This window comes from Hippocampus bargibanti, linkage group LG01, assembly GCF_051943395.1.
Source record: "Hippocampus bargibanti isolate YZ-2025 linkage group LG01, ASM5194339v1, whole genome shotgun sequence".
Classification (NCBI taxonomy): domain Eukaryota; kingdom Metazoa; phylum Chordata; class Actinopteri; order Syngnathiformes; family Syngnathidae; genus Hippocampus; species Hippocampus bargibanti.
The window spans coordinates 16,185,094-16,204,925 of record NC_142734.1 but is presented as its reverse complement, the minus strand read 5'-3'; the positions used below and the strand labels follow the sequence as shown (position 1 = coordinate 16,204,925).

At 43.9% G+C, this 19,832-nt stretch overlaps 1 protein-coding gene across 16 annotated transcripts in view; it reads left to right on the top strand.

Moving 5' to 3' along the window:
- The window catches only part of unc80 (unc-80 homolog (C. elegans)), a 60,193-nt gene that overhangs the window by 23,263 nt on the left and 17,098 nt on the right, over positions 1-19,832 (top strand). For 6 of the 16 annotated variants that reach the window (XM_089000232.1, XM_089000197.1, XM_089000188.1 and 3 more), the window contains exons 14-53: positions 54-185; positions 357-504; positions 1,487-1,537; positions 1,950-2,098; positions 3,070-3,233; positions 3,672-3,770; positions 3,909-4,117; positions 4,313-4,357; positions 4,803-4,909; positions 5,057-5,210; positions 5,805-5,977; positions 6,054-6,266; positions 6,393-6,528; positions 6,592-6,725; positions 6,876-7,053; positions 7,129-7,338; positions 7,601-7,698; positions 7,866-8,075; positions 8,145-8,252; positions 8,394-8,532; positions 9,699-9,880; positions 9,971-10,102; positions 11,171-11,357; positions 11,447-11,578; positions 12,630-12,773; positions 12,943-13,043; positions 13,122-13,208; positions 13,276-13,459; positions 14,864-14,958; positions 15,032-15,121; positions 15,201-15,302; positions 15,382-15,562; positions 16,305-16,570; positions 16,839-16,973; positions 17,197-17,335; positions 17,500-17,596; positions 17,676-17,846; positions 17,949-18,041; positions 18,939-19,157; positions 19,440-19,670. In XM_089000232.1, the coding sequence (XP_088856358.1) occupies positions 54-185; positions 357-504; positions 1,487-1,537; positions 1,950-2,098; positions 3,070-3,233; positions 3,672-3,770; positions 3,909-4,117; positions 4,313-4,357; positions 4,803-4,909; positions 5,057-5,210; positions 5,805-5,977; positions 6,054-6,266; positions 6,393-6,528; positions 6,592-6,725; positions 6,876-7,053; positions 7,129-7,338; positions 7,601-7,698; positions 7,866-8,075; positions 8,145-8,252; positions 8,394-8,532; positions 9,699-9,880; positions 9,971-10,102; positions 11,171-11,357; positions 11,447-11,578; positions 12,630-12,773; positions 12,943-13,043; positions 13,122-13,208; positions 13,276-13,459; positions 14,864-14,958; positions 15,032-15,121; positions 15,201-15,302; positions 15,382-15,562; positions 16,305-16,570; positions 16,839-16,973; positions 17,197-17,335; positions 17,500-17,596; positions 17,676-17,846; positions 17,949-18,041; positions 18,939-19,157; positions 19,440-19,670 (5,825 nt within the window). The remainder of the gene's footprint in view (positions 1-53; positions 186-356; positions 505-1,486; positions 1,538-1,949; positions 2,099-3,069; positions 3,234-3,671; positions 3,771-3,908; positions 4,118-4,312; positions 4,358-4,802; positions 4,910-5,056; positions 5,211-5,804; positions 5,978-6,053; positions 6,267-6,392; positions 6,529-6,591; positions 6,726-6,875; positions 7,054-7,128; positions 7,339-7,600; positions 7,699-7,865; positions 8,076-8,144; positions 8,253-8,393; positions 8,533-9,698; positions 9,881-9,970; positions 10,103-11,170; positions 11,358-11,446; positions 11,579-12,629; positions 12,774-12,942; positions 13,044-13,121; positions 13,209-13,275; positions 13,460-14,863; positions 14,959-15,031; positions 15,122-15,200; positions 15,303-15,381; positions 15,563-16,304; positions 16,571-16,838; positions 16,974-17,196; positions 17,336-17,499; positions 17,597-17,675; positions 17,847-17,948; positions 18,042-18,938; positions 19,158-19,439; positions 19,671-19,832) is intronic. The other 10 variants (XM_089000241.1, XM_089000222.1, XM_089000206.1 and 7 more) reach the window with 8 other exon arrangements.

The following is a 19,832-nucleotide window of genomic DNA, read 5'->3' as shown; positions in this document are numbered from 1 at the left end:
ATTTTACGCTGGTTTATAATGCCGCTAATATTTTTAAACTTCACAATAAACAGGAAGAGAGTTCTTGCCTCAGCACTCATCGTCTGGCCCTTTCCATGCTCATCAAGATCGTAAAGTCTCTGGGTTGTGCTTACGGATGTGGCGAGGGACACCGCGGCCTCTCAGGAGATCGCCTGAGGATGCAGGTAAAAAAAAAAAAATCTGTAGGGATACTTTTCCAACAATCCAGCAAAATGGATACATTTTGATTTTTTTATTACAAGGGCTTTGGCGTTGTGATGGTGCTTTATTTCATCTTATCATGCTCTGTCATTTTTTTCTCTGAGTGTCAGTATTTTATAATTCTGTCCCATCAGGCTCAAAACTGCCTGACCAACCTTTACAAGCTGGACAAGCTGCAGTTTCGCCAGACAATGCGCGACTACGTCAACAAAGACTCTCTAAATAACATTGTGGACTTCCTTCATGCTTTGCTGGGCTTCTGCATGGAGCCCATCACCGACAGTGAGTATGTGCCTTTGTGAAAAGCGAGCAAACAAATACACTCAGGGTAGTGTTTGAGATGGACAACTTCCTTTTAGCCACTCAGTCTGTCATTTTTTGATTGTTTATTAATTGGTTGCTCATGAAAAAAGGTCAAGATGTAAGCATTTCAAAAACAGCTCATATAAATATTTAAACTGCCAAGTGATTCTCTTAAGATCAGCCTTGTTGTAAATGCATAATTAAAGTGGGATTAGAATGAAAATAAATGTTTTTGGTACTTGTTCGGTGTTACTTCCATTGTAAATAACATCAAAATGGCTTTTTGATAGTTGATGTTGACCGATTAGTTTTACACCGATAATTGCCACACTTTATGGTCTGATTCCACAAAGACACAACTGTCATCTTTATGACTCAAACGTGTGGTTGACAAAACTGAATTGTTTTCCCTTCAAGTGCTATCGCTGTTCATATCTCTTGGTGTGCCTCCCAATGCCGCTTGTCCCTATCTGTTGCAGTTATCCCGCTTCTCTCCGCCATGCCTCACTTCCTGCTCCTTCACCAAAGTGCTGCATCCTTCCTTCAGCCCTGTCTTCCGTCCTTCCTTCCTTCCTCCCCTTCTTTGCTCATCCATTTTCGTACACTTGCCAATCCAAAGCTTTGCCCATTGCATCTCTGTTCAATTTGCGGCATGACTGCTGAGCATTCAGCCATGCTCTCATACCAATTCAGTTTTGCATTGACATTGTTTTAGTCTCAGCTTGATGTCATCATACAAAATTAAAAACAATTCACTGTATTGGCAAGTGACCGAACTGATGAGTGTTTTGATGATGAAAGCCTTGCAAGTTTTTTTTTTATTTAAATAGGTGTATAGTCACTTTTGCCAATGTTTTTCTTGGGTTGACCTCTCTGAGGAGGTCCTTTCCTGACACCACGTACATGTCTGTGCTGGCCCGATGTCAATCACAACCTGTGCCCCGCCTCTTTTCTCTTACAGAGTACGGCAGTGCAGGTGAGAGGTCCAGGAGGGCGAAAAAACGAAACATCGGTAGATACACATGATGTATAATCAATAGAACATTGATATTAGAGATGTGATAAACACGCCTGAGCAGAACCTTTCTTAGACACAGCTTCCATTGCTGCCCCTCTCGCTTTGTCCTAAATTGACAAATTTGGCCTGTAACTCCAAATTTACCAATCTACTCTTTCGGACAAGAAAATGATTAGTTCAGTGCTATTCAAAAGGAGGCCTTAGTCACTTGCATGTATTCCTTTTTTGCCTTACCCAGAATCCTTTTCAGTTTGCTTGTCCCCCCCCCCCCATATGCTGTACAAACCTGTTTTGTTTGCCCCCTTTAACTCTAACTTGTATGCAAGAACTGTTTCTCTGTCTGTTTCTGCTGAGTAAACCACCCCTGTGTGATCCGTGGTCTTTGGCCCCTCTCTGTTTTTTTCAGATAAAGCGGGATTTGAAAATAATTTCACCACTGGGGACAACAAGTCCCTGGCGCAGAACATGGAGGCGGTGGTGGTGGGATGCATGTTCAAGTCGCTGATAACCCGCTGCGCCTCCACGACACATGAGCTTCACAGCCCTGAGAACCTGGTGGGTGCTTGGAATTGTATATCTGCCTTTATTTTTTATTTTTTGCACCTTGTATTAAAGCTAAATTCAACATTTGGTATGTATAAAGACTGACGCAGTCGTGGCATTCTGTATAATCAAAATACCAAGAAATTATTGAGCATGTCTGTATGGTCGCTGTTTTTTTTTTTTTTTATCACCAAGGCTTGGCAACAAATGTGTAAAAAAAGATGAAGTGCATCACGAAGATATTCAAAGCACTTTATTTCAAAAGTCATGACATGCATATTTCCCTCAAAACCTTTCTTTTTTCTGTCAATTTGCAAACCTATTAAGAACCAAAATTTGACATGACAAATGTGTAGAAAAAAACACAACAGTAATTGTAAAGTAATTTTACAAAGAATATGAAATACAAAAAAACATTTAAAAGAGTAATAGATTAATTAATGAAGGAAATAGATGGGCTCGGCAATGTATATTAGAAAAATTTAAAATGAATGCCATTGTATTTCATTTGGCTGGTATTAATCATCTAATGCAGGGGTGTCAACGTAATTTTTTGCCGCGGGCCACATTGTAGTTATGGTTTCCTCTCGAGGGCCGTTATGAATTTGGGGAACCCATTAGAATGTTTAAATCCCTTCAACTATTACATATAGAGCACACAGCAAATTAATGAATAACTCGTTTTCAAATCTGAAGTCAAGAATAATGACTTTTATTGTGGTTGACATCCAAAAATATGAAATTTTGGCTCAGATTTTAGCAATCATCATGGAATTTAACAAGTTTGATTTGCTTTCGCGGGTCGAAAAAAAATGTGGTGGGCCGGATTTGGCCCGCGGGCCTTGACTTTGACACCTTTGATCTAATGAGTACAAAACAACAAAATGCAAAGTAGATGCATTCCAATAAAAAAAGTGAAAAATTGCTTTGGCGGTACAGGCCCCCCACTGAGCCCCCACCGGTGACTCTCTGATGCTTCACAGGGTCTGTACTGCGACATCCGCCAGCTGGTGCAGTTCATCAAAGAGGCCCACGGAAATGTTTTCCGACGAGTGGCTCTGAGCGCCCTCTTAGACAGTGCCGAGAAGGTCACGGCAACTAAAAAACCTGATGAGAAAGATGACACCAAACTGCAAGGTCCTAAAAGGTACTGGAAAAAAAATAGTTTATTGGGGCTAATCCCTGACATTTTATCTGACATGTAGTCCAAAAACAAAATCTATATTTTGTAAACCATGAATTGTCATCCACTCTTGACCATCTCATCATTGCTTGTGTTGTTGTCCGTGTTGTTTACATTTGGTCTTCTTACATGGGGCTAAATGGTACTTGTTCGTGTATTTGTCCTTGGCAAGACACAGACAGGCTCTTTGAAAATAATTTCCTGATTTCTCTGAGCACTTTCTCACTTCTTTGAGAAATGCAAAAGTCTATGATCTGTCAATCTGGGGGCACAGACCCAGCCAAGAGCGTACACAGATTTCCCCCCAATGCTGACATCGCATAGAGTGCAACTGCATGTATGCTAATTTCAGGTGGAAGGGTAGCCTGAGTGTTGTTTGTTTGTTGGGGTGTGTGCGTGCAGGTCAGAGGCGGGTGTGTCCGGGGAGAAGGGTCAGATGTCCAGTGCTGCAGATGAGTGTCGCAGCTACATCTCCAGTAGACCCCCCCAGACCCCCGAACAGTGAGTGTTGACCTCATCACATCTCCACCATTGTCCCCATCCATGTCACGCTAGCCGCCATCACTTTGTTATGGAACAATAGAGGACGAATTTTATTGTTTGTAAGTTGAATGTACTCCTCTCTGTGTCTGTCTCCAGCGAGGAACAAATCCCAGGAGCTCTGCTCGGCAGGAAAGACTTTTGGAGGAAGATGTTTAAGTCGCAGAGTGCTGCCAGTGACACCAGCAGCCAGTCTGAACAGGACACTTCAGAATGCACCACCGCCCATTCTGGTACCACCACAGACCGTCGCTCTCGATCAAGATCCCGGCGTATTTCACTCCGTAAGAAACTAAAACTCCCTATAGGTAAGTGCATCTACCTTGTGATTGTTAACATAAGTTAACTTAAGTAATGTCCTCACGTGTAAATCTCCTAAATTTGCTGCCACCGATGTGTCTCAGTTCAACAAATACCAAATCATCACACACATCACACGTCTCTCCGCGTCAATGTACTTCACAGCATCCTGCCACCTTACGTGTTCCTTTTTTGCACCTCAGCATGCCGCAGGACCACTCGCCTACCACTCACCCTCTCTGTCTTACGTATGTGGAAGTGGATCCATCTTCATGTTGTCAGCTTCATGTTGTCTTTGTTGGTGCTGCGTTACCCATCCTGGCATGCGGACCCAGATTGAGGTCAAGTTGTGATTTGTCGTCATACGTGGTATGTAAAGATGGTTGGATGGAGGTGGCTGCTGACATGGACTGCGGCATAAAATAAAGCCATACTGAGCATTGTAATTTATTTCGTTCCTTGTTAGTGTTAGTGTTAGGGATCATCTTGTTGACTTCATTTCTTTGGCATCTTCATCTTCCCACTTTGTCCTTGCTTGCATGTTGTAAATGAATGTGAATGCCGTCCACCTTTTGCACCCTGGTGTGTCATAACCACCTGTGTAGTATTTGTGATTTGTACCCATGAATTTTACCTGCTCTCACATCTCTCCGCTGCCGTATGTGCAAACAGATTTTTCCCCGTTGTCTCCAGGCAACTGGCTGAAGCGTTCCTCTCTTTCTGGACTTACCGACGGTGTGGAGGATCTCTTGGATATCAGCTCAGTAGATCGACTCTCTTTCATACGGCAAAGTTCAAAGGTCAGGAGGGTTGACTGCCTATTTTTTATTAAGTCGTATGCCTTTAAATAAGTCGAATTTGTCTTTTACTGCTGTAACCAGAAATTGTGGGATCGCTAAACTTTCATCTTTTCTTATATGATGTTGTGTTTGGCCATCCGCGAGCAGGTGAAGTTCACCAGCGCAGTCAAGCTGTCAGAGGGGGTTGCCACCGGACCCGAATACGGCAGAGACGAGGAAGAGAATTTCTTCAAGCGGCTCGGTAAATGGCGGTCTGGCAGGAGGAATCCATCCAAGCTTCACCACACAGAAGAGAAAGATGGTAGACCTCGCCCAAAAATCCCAGCGGGCCATGAGCCCCTCACTGCCCCCATACTGCCATTCACTCCTTCATCGACTCTATGCCACCTCTTTATTTGACGTTTCATCTCATACCTCCCGCAGTCTACTAGTTTGTTTTTAGAAATGGCTGTTTGGAGCTTTCTGTTGTAAATGTACAATGTCTTGCATGCATGTCCCCATCCATCAAAAAAACAAACAAAAAAACACCTCAATCCTCCCCCATTTACTCTCACCGACTTATCTTTCAAGCATCTTTCTACTGTGGTGGGGTCATTCATGTTGCTTTGAGAGCCTTCTCTGCTTCCAGTGCTGTGAAGTTGGTGGCGGTTCTGAATGACAAAAGATGACAATATGTCTTTGTTTGATTTCACGTTGTTATTGTTCGTGAAAAAATGCTTTTACAACATTTCAATGCATTTATCACAAAATGAATGTCTACAATTTACCGGTACAATTGTCGGTGGCTACTTTATAACTCTACATCATTTGTCAATGGCAGTCAAGCGTATTCCGTTAAATGGGGGTGTGGGGGAATTGAATTCAATTATCGAAAATCAATTTCCTATTTGTCAAGGACCCCACGGTTTCCAGGAGCGTCTTGCTGCCAGTCAGGAGGCCATAAAAAACAAAAATGTGGTCAATTTAGGTGCAATTCGACAAGGTATGAAACGCTTTCAGTTTCTGCTCAACTGCTGCGAGCCAGGCACCATACCTGACGCTTCAATCCTCGCCGCTGCTCTGGACCTGGTACTTGTCATCCGTCTACTTCTAGACCCCTTTTTATTCATCTCCACAGCTTGACCTTGTCCTCCGCTGTTACCAGGAAGCCCCCATCGTTGCTCGGGCATCCCTCTTTCTTGAATGTGCCCGATTTGTCCATCGTTGTAACCGTGGCAATTGGCCAGAGTGGATGAAGGGCCACCATGTTAACATTACCAAGAGAGGCCTGTCCAGGGGGCGATCGCCGATTGTGGGCAATAAAAGGAATCAGAAGCTCCAGTGGAATGCGGCAAAACATTTCTGCCAATGGGGAGATGTGAGTCAGATGACATTTGCTTCCGAAATGGACTACATTTGGTGTTCTCAAACATATTTTATGAAGACCCCAAACCTAAAAAAATGCCATGTGCCACTGTTTGGCGTCTTGTGTTTCTCCAACAAGGCCATTGGCACACGGCTGAGTGAACTATGCCACTGCGACAGCGAGAGTCCTGCCAACATCCTGGGGTACATCTACGATGAAGAGACAAAACGAAGAATGAGGAAAGAAGATGAGGAAGAGGACTATTTAGAAGATAGTAAGTCAAAAGTTGTTGCCATTTCATTCTCATTTCGTCATTATTGTGTTCTTTCTTTCCAAGACACCGTCAATCCAACCAAATGTGGCTGCCCTTTTGCGCTCAAGATGGCTGCTTGCCAGCTGTTACTGGAAATCACCACCTTTCTGCGAGAGACATTCCCTTGTTTGCCGCGACCACGCACAGAACCACTTGTGGTACTTTTTATGGATGTGACCATTTTTATCCCCCCACCTTCACCAAAAGAGAAATGACAAATAGTTCTGATGACATACAATACAATACATATTGATTTATACAGCGCTTTAACAACAGCTGACATGAGTGTTTTCTCTCATCACCTGTAGGATTTAGAAAGCTGCCGCCTGCGTCTGGATCCTGAGCTAGGCCGACATCGCTATGAGAGGAAGATCAGCTTCGCAGGCATCCTCGACGATGAAGATGGGCATGATTCGCTTCATAGTAGTAGCCACACTCTAAAGTCAGACACTCTGTGTGATGACAAAAAGGCTCAGGAAGCCACAGGTGAGCCATATTTGGAATAGCTTTGTTACTCTTTTAGAGTCTTTGCTCAATTAGCCTTTCGTAACATTTCTCCAGCGCCCGTGCGAAAGATTCGCATCGGAGGCTCCCGACTGCTTCAGATCAAAGGAGCCCGCAGTTTCCGTGTGAAAAAAGGGGGCTCTTTGTCTTCCATACGGCGAGCTGGCAGCCTGAAGAGCACCAAACTGTCTCGACAGGATTCAGAGTCAGAGAATGAGGAAGGAATACTTTCACAAACAAACAGCCGTGATACTGTCACAGACATTGGTAAGTCAAATACCAAACGTCATTAAACTGATTTCTCATGACTGATTCATTGGGACACTCTGGGATATGCTTGGGATTTATCGCTGCAACCATCACAGAAGACACCTCACCAGTTTTTTCACAATACGTTTGTAGTGATGGATGTTTTCCCCATAAATACTGTATATCAATTAGAGTATCCCCTTTGGGATACAACCAAGCCTTTTCTGGCCATGTACCAATAAGTATTCTTCCGGTATATTTCCTTTTTTTTCTCATGTAGGTAGTCCCTGCAGTACCAGTGAACCGAGCATTGAACCAGAAGGCCAAAGCTCCACCGGAGCAGAGGACAACTACCACCGCAACATGTCTTGGCTTCATGTACAATACAACACAATACAATACATATTGATTTATATAGCGCTATAGGTCTACTAGAATGAATAAATGTCGTCACATGTGAAAGTACTGTATGTGGACAATGACAGAATTGGCTTCCCATATTTATCCTTAAGCCAACGCGAGTGTTCCCTCTCATTGTGTCACAGATCATGATCCTACTTTGCAACCAGCAGAGTTTCATCTGCACTCATATTGACTTCTGCCACCCGCGCTGCTACCAGCACCACAACCGCTCCTGTGCCCGCCTGGTCCGCGCCATCAAGCTTGTCTACGGAGAGACGGTGGATAGCCTAAGAGAGGACAGCGTTGCCTTCACCACCAGCATCATTAGCGCTCGTGCACAGAAAACCAAGGAGGTGTATTTCATAACCTGATCATCATGACGTGACTCTTGTTTGCCTTTCTGACAGTCTGTTTGTCCTTAGTGTTCTGACAAATCATGTCTGAGGACGCCGTCCATGAAGCGGAGGCCCAATGACACCAACGCAGAAGGAAAGAAAGACACCGGAATGTTAAAGTATATCAGAAACCAGGTGTGTTGTAGTGTTTGCACCAGTGAACGGCTGTACGGTAACAAATTACAAATACTTTGTGAATATCCCTGAGTAGATAATTTTCTGTGATTAACTTGAGTACGGGATTTCCTCAGTGTTTTGGACCTGTGTCTGTTGCAGGTGATGAGCTTGTCGCCTGCTCCCTTGTCTCTGCTCATCAAAGCTGCTCCCATCTTGACTGACGACATGTATGGAGACATTCAGCCAGCAGCCTGGGAGCTTCTGCTCAGCGTGGATGAACACATTGCAGCTGCTGCTGGTAAAAGCTTTCTACTTGCAGCTCATTCCAGAATTACAGGACAGTTTAGACACCATCTTTTTCTTCAAATAGAACATTTATTTACATTTCGACTCGCTGAACCAACTGTACAGTTTTTGTGAGGTATTTTATTTGTTGTAGCTTGTATGTGTTTAGCACAACCCTGCGACATATACTTTGGACAACTGATCTTTTTTTTAACCCCTAACAATGAAATTGTAAAAAAAAAAAAACATTTTATTTGAAAACTAATTGTAGTGTTCCTCTAACTACAGCAACATATTTTTAAATCAATGCTAATCAGTGCCGGACCGTTAAGGCCTGCAAAGCCTTCTCTGCTGGCCTAAAAATATCTGAATTACGGACTGATATTAATTCTATTTTGTCCTTGAAATCTTATTAACTAATTCCAATTGTCTTTCAGCTTTGTTTCCTTAGTTTTCCCCTGTTGCACTGCTTCCAGATGTCTTTTCACATTTAAGCATTTAACCAATCACATGTCAGCCATCATTTGTTACTCGGGTCAGAAATAGGTACCAATGCCTTCTTGAAGGCGCTGGTAAACATCAGTAAACGTCGCGAACTATGATTGGCTAGTCACTAACCAATCGCAGTTTGCGAAAGTCTTCTCTGATCACGAGCGTCTAGTGACAAGACCATACTGGCCAGAGCTAGCACACTGTATCAGTAGTGTGTAGTATATTGTGTTATTTAATAGCAGTTTTGTCAACTCACAATGGCTGAAGGAAGAGAAGAAATGGATTTGGCTGGAGGTTTACTGTTAAAACCATTTTCAAGGCGGACTTTTCAGGAAAAAATGGACATCATGATGAAAGATTGATCAGTTATTTCCTGGCTAATAGTACACTCTAGTGGACTTGTAGTAAATCACACCACACTTTTTTCAGTCTGGATTGTTTTAGACGTTGCACTACTATAGGCCTAGCGATAAAAGAAGTCCATGGCCCACCACTGATGCAATGTTAATAGTTTGTTCTCAAGAGTATATTACAGTAAAATGTCAGCTGTTTCAGTTGCATGAATCAAGAACAAACTGCCTTTTTTCCCATGATTTGTTGTCCCATTTCTGGAAGAACACTACAGATTGATTTTCACCTCACTACAGTGCCATAATCTTCTTCTCCGGTCCTCTTGTTTGCCCCCAGCCGCCATGTTCCTCCTGTGCGCAGTGAAGGTCCCCGATGCCGTGACTGAGATGATGATGGCTGAGTTCCAGCACCAAGAGGCCTGCCAGCGTATCAATTCCATCCTCAAGTTTTACACGCTTTGGCGTTTCCGTTACCAGGTGTGGCCTCGCATGGAGGAAGGAGCCCAGCAGATCTTCAAAGTATGCATTTTTGTTTCGAATGTAAAAAAGCCAGTGTGTAATTCAAGCCCCTTTTGAGTGTGAGGATGTGCGCTACTTTACTTGTTTTAGATTCCCCCACCCAGCATAAACTTCACCCTGCCGTCTCCAATATTGGGCATGCCCTGTGTTCCAATTTTCGACCCCCCGTGGGTTCCCCAAAACACCGGAAGTGTCCAAGACCCAATCAATGAGGACCAGTCTGTAAGTTGCTTCCGTACTGTATTTGTTTTGTCATCATTTGAACGATGGGGATTCTTTCTATGCTGGTTCTGAAAGTTCAGGTGTTAGGTGAATATTTGTCTTGATTGCTAATATCAAGATCACAACATTCTAAAAGCAATCACTGTTCTACGACTTGCAAAAATGACCACAGTAGTGTGAAAAATGATTGTTGTCAAGTTTTGTGGAGTCGGTGCTGAAATGTGATTGTGGATGAAAATATAAAAGTTACTGACATCCCTCTTCCCATTCCAATCATCATGGAAACACACAGCCAAAATTATCTTACAAATGCACAATTATGCAAATTCCCCCAAAACATGGTATCAGAGTTGCGAACCATTTGCAAATGCTTTATGGGTGCTGACAAGTAAAGCAAAAAAATCTGAAAACAGAAACAAAGAAAAAACATGGCAGATGAGGGCCATCATTTAGTTTTTCTTTAAAATCGAAAAAAAAAAAACACAGCAAAAAAAATGTCACTTTGACATTTCTCTTTTTCCTGTTAGTTATTTTTGCATGATTATTTGAAGTGTGAAGGATTTTGATGAAGACCTTCCTCTATCATTTTATCTGTCTTTGTTTTTAGTTCCCCGCATTAATTCAGTCAGTCCATGCCATAGTAAGTTTTCTGTCCAAATCTCTTGTGCTGATGCATCTTTTTAGCCTCAAAGTCATAAATGTCAGGAAATATAAATTTTCGCCTATTTTTTTCTTCGGCGGGTTGGGGTCAACTGCATTTTTTTCAGCGGTTCCAAGAGGGGGCAGTTGCATCTTGATCAGAAACTAGCACTGTCTTTAAGAAAACAACAGCATGCATCAGACATTGTGTGTCATGCTGTGTGTGCATGGTCATGATGAGACAGACTTCGCCATGTATGTTCTCACGTACGGTGTGTGTACGAGCACGTGTGCCAATGCCATGACATGCAGCAAGTTTTTCTATTTCTGCCGGGGATCTCCACAGAACGCTATTGAATCAATGGGGGGATACTGTCTGCTTGTCGCAAATCCAGTTGACCTATTCCATGATCGTCACTTTGCCTACAGAAATCGTTCTCCGCCCGGGCAGTGTCGCGCTCTCACCAGCGAGCCGAGCACATCCTGAAGAACCTGCAGCAGGAGGAGGAGAAACGACGCTTGGGCCGTGAGGCCAGCATTATCACTGCCATGCCTGTGGCGCAAGAGGCATGCTATGAGCCCACGTGCAGCCCTCCGTCTGAGCAAGAGGAAGAAGGTGGGGCATGTGGTGGCCCTGCAAGACTTATGCGTTCTGTTTTTTTCCCTCATTCCTCACCTGTCCATGTTTGACTTTGATGCTGCCAGCAGAAGAAGTGGTGAACCTGGCGTCTCGGCGTCTGTCTGTTAGTCCGTCCTGCGCCTCCAGTAACTCCCACAGGAATTACTCTTTCCGCCGAGGCTCTGTGTGGTCAGTTCGCTCACTAGCAAGTGCTGAAGGTATGGCATTCTTCCTTAGTGCAGTCTGAGAATGTTTTCATATTTTGGCACAAAATAGAAAAAAGGGTGGGCTCTCTTTGTACACAACCAAACAAAAATTTCACCCAAAAATTTCAAGGTCATCTGGTCTCCCACGGGTTGACTACACAGTCCAGCTTACTCCCGCATTCTTTGAATATTTGACATATTTTCCGTCGTATAAGCCGCACCTAAAACCCTTCATTTTCTTCAGAAGATGACACTGCGCTTTATATGTAGGTGTGCCTTATATGTGAAGTAATATTGAGCCTCAACAGGTCTCGCAACTACTGTCAGCAGCCATTTCCCCAGTAGAAGAAGTAGTGGCTAACCATAGTCTCTACTGTTGCACCTTATAATGCGGTATCCCTTATATTTGGACAACTTTTATATATTTATAGATTATAGTTGTAAAGTCTTTTTCATTCATTGAAGGTGCGCCTTATATATGGAAAAAGTTTGAAAATGCAACATTCATTTGGGGTGTGCCTTATACTCCGGTGCCAAAAATACGGTATATTTGACTTACTGAAGACTCCAAAGTAGAGCAACTTAATTCTTTGGTCAAAACTTAATACGTGGATGCCATCCCACCATCAATGCCTCTCTCTGACATGACTTACCCTATTTACCGCTGTATAGAGCGCACTGGAGTATAAGGCGCACGCCCAATGAATGGTGTATTTTCAAACTTTATCCATATGTAAAGCACACCGGACTTTCAATGACTGAAAAAAGTTTTCCAAATATGAGGCACGCCACATTACAAGGCGTTACAGTCGAGGCTTGGTTACGCACTACCTCTTTAACAGGGGGAAATGTAGTCAGTGGATGGAGAAAGCAGTTGCGAGACCTGTTGCTCAATATTACTTCACATATAAGGCATGTATAAGGCGCAGGATCATCTTTCAAAGAAAATGAAGGCTTTTGGGTACGCCTTGTACACTGGGAAATACAGTAATGCAAATGTGATGTTATCATGCAAACTGAGACTGTCGAAAATCAGTCTACTTTGCTGACCGTTCATTCCCAGATGAAGAGAACACGACCGAACACACACCCACGCACCACATGTTGCAGCCGCCACAAGCTGTCTTCCCAGCATGCATCTGTGCTGCCGTGCTCCCCATCGTGCACCTCATGGAGGACGGCGAAGCTCGAGAGGACGGCGTCGCCGGTGAGTCTCCTTTTCTGGAAAAAAACACATAAAGACAAAAAAGTATTTCTCTTCCATGAATGCTTAAAACAAATTGGGAGGAAATCTGTCAATATGAAATTCCAAATGTGGCAAACATAAAGTATGCAAATGTATCGTCACATTCGTGGATCTTTCTGTGTATCCTCAGTGAGTGCAGTGGCCCAGCAAATCTTGTGGAACTGTCTGATCGAAGATCCCGCCCTCGTCCTGCGCCATTTCCTGGAGAAACTCACTGTGAGCAACCGGCAGGTAAGAGGACAGCCGCACTGTCAAATCCCCCTCAAGTGTGACAGCTGTCACGGATGACCGCACTTCACCTTTCGCCAGGATGATTTGATGTACATGTTGAGGAAGCTGCTACTTAACATTGGAGACCTTCCGGCGCAGACTTCCCACATCCTTTTCAATTACCTGGTGAGTGTGTGAACACAATTAGCATTGACATCTTGGACTTTTCTCCAGCTGAGTTGTTTCCTTCCAGGTAGGCCTGATTATGTATTTTGTGCGGACCCCGTGCGAGTGGGGGATGGATGCTATCTCAGCCACGCTCACCTTCTTGTGGGAGGTGGTGGGCTATGTCGAAGGCCTCTTCTTCAAAGACCTGAAGCAGACCATGAAGAAAGAGCAGTGTGAGGTCAAGCTATTGGTCACGGCGTCCATGCCAGGTGAGATGGAGGGAAAGGCTGTGGCGTCATTAAAGGCATCATCTCGGCCGGTGCTTTTCTAAGTTTGAATCGCCCGGGATGATTACAAGCACAATTTTAGTTCGCTGACGAAGCTCTTCGGATAAGGAGCGAAACGTCCGACACCTTCAATGAAGTACGGCTGAAGAAACCTTTTCATCGACGCTCGTGATAATCAAAAAGGCCTCGGTCATTTTTGACGCACACTTAAAGGACAACCGACACCATTTTTCTGTTTCCTAACTAACATCAGAAAAACGTTTTATAGCATCTAAAATACCCAAAACACGCAGGCTGATATATAGTCAAATGCAAAACACCAATAAAAATGACTTCTAGTGTCCCAAAACTGCCACAAAATAAGCTCGTAACTGGTGAGCTTCAGAAAGTCCCGCCCCCTTGTTCGTGACGTCACGCCAGGATACTCCTTCACAAACTTTCTTGCTCCAGACTCAAAACAATGGCTTCAGAGAGTTCAGATTCGGAGAAGATGCTTTCTTGTTACTCATCCAGTGATATGATTCAAATAGTCCTGAAGAGGAAAGCATACATGTTTGCAATTGATTAAAAAAGTCCTTCCGTATCCGGATCAACACTGTGTTGATCGTGAAATTAGGTGGAAAAGTACATAAATAACGCGATGGTGAATCGTTGTGTGTCGCAGCCAATTGCGGTAACACGCATAAATACCCAGTGGACAAATCAGCCCATTTCCGTACTCACGGGGGGGGGGGTTTGCTTCAGGGTAGCGAGTCGTGTCTCAACCTCCTGTAGGTATTGAGCCATCAAGGACGCGATGTGGCGGTTCTCCGCGATCGCTTGTGCCAGCTGGCTCGAACGCTCCGCCTGATGAGCTAAGGCAGATACGAATTTGTCTCCACCGGAGAGATCGATAGTTGGTCGGTGTATTATGTCACGTCCGCTCGAGGAGTGGTGACACTACTCGAGGAAGGTATTAAGGATCGGATCCGAAATACACGGTGGAGACAGTGATTCCAATAAAGAGTCTTTACTGAGACACATCAAACATAACAGAAAGTCAAGAACAAGGAAGGAGGGCAACGGCACACAGACCTGCGTGCGGAAGGGTGACGGGGGACTTCCAGGAATACACTGACAACGACAGAACGGTAAGTGAGGCTTTTATAGCCAGAAGGCACAATCAAGGAAATGGGGAACAGGTGCGTGAGTCAGGTGAGCCGGGAGGGGAGGGGCCCGCTCAAGGAGCAGAGGAGGAAGAGACAGGAGGGGAGGGGCTCGCTCCTGGCGACGACGAGGATGTGACAGAAATTTGATGTAGTTATTTTTGCGGGGGTTAACCACTAATCTTAAACCACGGATGAGATTTTCATTATTTTGGATGACCTTTTCATTATTTTGGTGCAGGAACCAAGACCCTGGTGGTGCATGGACAGAATGAGTGTGACATCCCAACACAGTTGCCAGTCCATGAAGACACGCAGTTTGAAGCTCTGCTTAAGGTACCAACTGCAACCCGAGCTGCCGGATAATCCGCACTTCATGAAAGACATAGATCCTCATCTTTCTTACAAGGAATGTTTGGAGTTTTTCAACATTCCAGAGGCCAGATCGGCTCATTACTTCCTGATGGACAAACGGTGGAACCTCATCCATTATTCGAAGGTACCAGAGAAACACCACAGCAACTGTTTGAATTGTAATCAATTTGATTTTGATAATACATAAACCTGACCTCTCCCAGACATATGTGAGAGACATTTACCCCTTCCGGAGGTCAGTCTCTCCGCAACTCAACCTAGTCCACATGTTGCCCGAGAAAGGACAGGAGCTGATCCAGAAACAGGTTCTGTGAGACATCATTGTGAAGAGTATTCCCTCAGGCTTCCTCTTATTTTTTCATTCTCCATTTGGCTTTGTTTTAGGTGTTTTCCCGCAAACTGGAGGAGGTCGGCCGTGTGCTCTTCCTCATCTCACTGACTCAGCACATGCCCGCTGTGCACAAGCAGTCCCATGTGTCCCTGCTCCAGGAAGACCTGCTCCGCCTTCCATCCTTTCCGAGGACCGCCATTGATGCTGAGTTCTCTCTGTTTAATGAGCCGCAGGGTACGTCGATTTGCCACCATAACATTATTTTAAATCCCGTCAACAACCTACAAAATAAATATATAAATAAAATACTCACCAGAAAGAATTTCACTAATTCGCTGCCATTCCCAAATTTATTTGGGAATTGTAAAGTGGAATGTCGTGGGGTACCATTCCTAAATTTGTTCAGATTTCATTTTTTTTTTTTTGCGGGAGGTGCCGATAAAGCGCTGGTCAGAAGAGAGTCTAAGGTTTCTTATGCTGCATTGAATGTTTATGTAGTCAAAAAACTCAACATTCTGTGACTCCTGCAATTTGAGTGAAAATGACAAAAACCCTGGCACTGGACTGGACACATTTTTGCACGTCTATCAGTGAATGAGTTAAAAATAGAGTACTGACCAATATCTTGTAATATTGTAGAGGAACATTGACCACTAAAGTGCGCTTGCAAATGGTTTGAACTTAAAGGTCCAGGATTTTGAGCAAAGTGATAACAAAGCAAAGGCACTCCATAATTTCTGCTAACAAGACCGACTAATATATTTCCTCCCCAAATTACAAAGAACTTACTGGATATAAATGACTCACATCAACATACTTTGTTGCCTTCTTGTGGCATTTTAGAGAAAGAACATAAAAATAAAAGTAAGTCATTTTTTCCTTTTCCAAACAGCTCAACATTGGTGAAATGAGGAATTTTTCAATAGCGAACCACCGATAACAGAGTGTTTGTAACATCTGCCAATGTATCCACCAGGAAAAGAACTATTCGGTTTGGACACCCTTCACAAAGTGCTGTGGATCAAGCTCCTTGAAGAGATGTTTCTGGGAATGCCCAGCGAATATCCGTGGGGAGATGAGATGATGCTTTTCCTCAGCGTTTTTAATGGGGCGTTGCTACTGCACCCAGAGGACAGCGCCCTCCTCAGGCAGCACACGGCCACCGCCATCAACACGGCCGTGCACTTCAATCATCTGTTCTCGCTCAGCGGCTATCAATGGATCCTGCCAACCATGCTACAGGTATGTGAGTGTCATGAGTGATTGCCCCAAGAACAATACTGCACAGAATATAAATATCTGCCCATCTGGTGAAACCAAAACTCAGATCCACACCCAGAAGCAAAGAATTGAATTATTATTGAGGACTGTTTTTATTGTTATTATTGAGGACTGAACTGTTTTGTTTTTGAATGTCACTGTAATGTGAAGTCACATCATTAAAAGTGAGGGATCTCTATAAAGTTGCAAATAAAGCCTTGAAATGAATTGAAATGCTGTTGTTGGGCAGGTTTATGCAGACTATGAGGGCAACCCTTTATTGAGGCAAGGAATCGAGTTCTGCTGCCGTCAATTCTACATCCTCCACCGCAAGCCCTTCATCCTCCAGTTGTTTGCCAGTGTGGCGCCACTGCTTGAGTTCACAGTAAGAGCACAATCTGCGGGTTCCCAACTGCAAATGTTTCTGCACACTTGTAAATACAGTAATCCCTTGCTATAACAGCTTTGCTATTATTCTTTTTCTGCACCTTGATTCGTGACGAGACTGTCAACCAATGCCAGCGTCTCATCAATTCTATACAATATTTCTAAAAAATAAATGAGGCATTACTGTACTGCGTTTCTGATGAAGATGTGTGTGACTCCAGACGAGCACCAGTAGTGGCCTTTCCAAGGGAGTATCAGCTCAATGTCTGTTCGACCTTTTGGTGTCTCTGGAAGGCGAGACTCAGGATGCCCTGGATGCATTAGAATTGGTCAAGGCTGAGAAACCATTGCGCTCTCTGGGTAAATTCTGATGCTATTGAATGGAATGTTGGATAGAAAAAGAAACTTTATATTTTTATTACATTAAGGTAACCAATGTGCTTATTTAGTCACATTTGAATCAAGTACAAATTGATAGGAATGACACTTGCTAATAATGTAAACCAGCATATATTTCGTCACAGATTTCTGCTATGGCAATGAGGATTTGGCCTTTTCTATTAGCGAAGCCATCAAGCTGTGCGTCACGGTGGTTGCCTATGCGCCCGAATCCTTCAGAAGGTAAATAATTGTGTCCTATTACACATCACAGATGTTTCTATCACTTGTTCTCTGACTGACATGTTTCACCTTTGGTCAGTCTCCAAATGTTAATGGTACTGGAGGCCCTGGTTCCATGTTACCTCCAGAAGCTAAAGAGCAACACAATGACCATGGAGTCTGCATCGGCTGCCAGGGATGAGATCGCAGCTATTGCCGCTCTGGCAACATCCCTGCAGGCGCTGCTCTACAGCTCAGAGACCCTAACAAGGTGTGACATGAACATATTGACTCAACTAGTGTAATGTTGTGAATTGGCACCCCAAAATTTGAGAATTGTGACATCTCTGCTGAACAGTACATGCGTCCACAGGCCCATGACGGCACCTCAGGTGTCCCGCTGTGATCAAGGCCATAAAGGAGGGACCACTGCCAATCATACAATGTCAGGAGGAGTCAACACAAGGTCAGATGAGTGGTATCTTGACTTCAGTAAATTTTTCGAGATAGGAAGCAACACCCGATGGATTGTTTTGCTTTGTGTTTTACGAGATGGTGGCAACGAGCTAAACAACACCTGGCTACCATCAAGGGAAAAAAACATTTTCATGAAGGCACTTCGTGTTCACTTCTTCGACCAATGCCCGACCTTGCAGCCGCCTGTCCAGCTATTTACTGAGAGAATATGCTAATTTAATGCACCTACATTTTTTATGCACCAACATCCATAAACCAACAGAACATAGACATTTTAATTTGTAACTTGGCTAATGAGGTCTTGCTGTGCAGGACTTTACCAAATCCTAAATTCCGCCCAAGGCTAGATTTCTTACCCGAGAATGTCAGTTTAACAGACTGTGTCTGTTCACCTCAGATTGACCCCAGATTTTCTGTGCTTTCATTGTGGGCCTTGTGTTCGGCCAACTAAGCATACAACAGCATGGAACTTTTAAATTAGATAATTTCTGTTCTGTCTATTCTTTATCAGGCCTCAAGTGAGTGATTTTTAATCAAGAAGGAAAGGAGGAATCCTTTTGAAGCACTAATGTTGATGTTCATTCAAGTGTGAAAGTATTGATTAAGGAAAAATGGCTTGTTTCTTTGTGTTCTATTTTATTTTGTTCTTACTGAATGTCTCTACAGCATAAAGTGCAAAAAATAAGTGTTCTTTTCCATGATACACTTGAGTGACCCAAAGTTGTGTTTTTATTATTTATTCATTTATTTGTGTATTTATTTATTCATTAATTTATTTTTTTATTTTTTTGTTTATTTATTGGGTTTTTCTTTGGATGGAATCGGAACTGGTTTGTCACTGAAACTTTTAATGAGAGCTTAATTTTCTTGGACATGTGTCGCACAGGGACAATCTCCACCTTCTGGAAGAGGGCCAGGGCATGCCACGAGAGGAGCTGGACGAGCGCATCGCAAGGGAAGAGTTCCGCCGACCTCGAGAGTCCCTGCTAAACATCTGCACAGAATTCTACAAGCACTGCGGGCCACGTCTGAAGATCTTGCAGAATGTTGCCGGCGAGCCACGCGTGACTGCGCTGGAGCTTCTTGATATTAAGTCCCATATGAGGTGAGGAGGACCCCCAACACTATCTAACTTCAACCAATTTACATTAAACTGACATCAGAATTGAGTAGGGGCTGAAAGAGTGTCTTTGTGTGCTGTGTGTGATTGCTGCACTCTGTTTCTAGAATTGCAACCTGTACACCTTCACGTTTATCTGCTTTTGATTTATATGGTGATGTGCTGTGTGAGGCGTATGGTCATTTACCTCTCCAATGTGTGAGTGCCCCAGGGTAACTTCCCTTGTTAATTGCCATTCCGTTGTGTGCTTGTTCGCATCCTTCCCAGGCTGGCTGAGATTGCACACGCCCTACTGAAGCTAGCCCCATACGACACCCTGACCATGGAGAGCCGTGGCCTGCGCCGTTACATCATGGAGATGCTGCCAATCACCGACTGGTCTTCTGAAGCTGTGCGTCCCGCTCTCATACTTATCCTCAAGAGGCTCGACCGCATGTTCAACAAGATCCACAAAATGCCCACGCTCAGGTGCGCTCGCCCACAGGCATTATGCACCAGGTCTGTTCAATCTCACTTTAACTTTTTCTGTCTCCACGTAAGTGTATCGTGCTGTGCCAGTGCCGTGGTTTGTACAGTCGATATGCGGCTTCTTGGCACTGCCCTGTCGCACTGCCTCCGTATGCGTTGCTGTCTTGTGTTTTTGTGCAGCCTCGTGTGGGT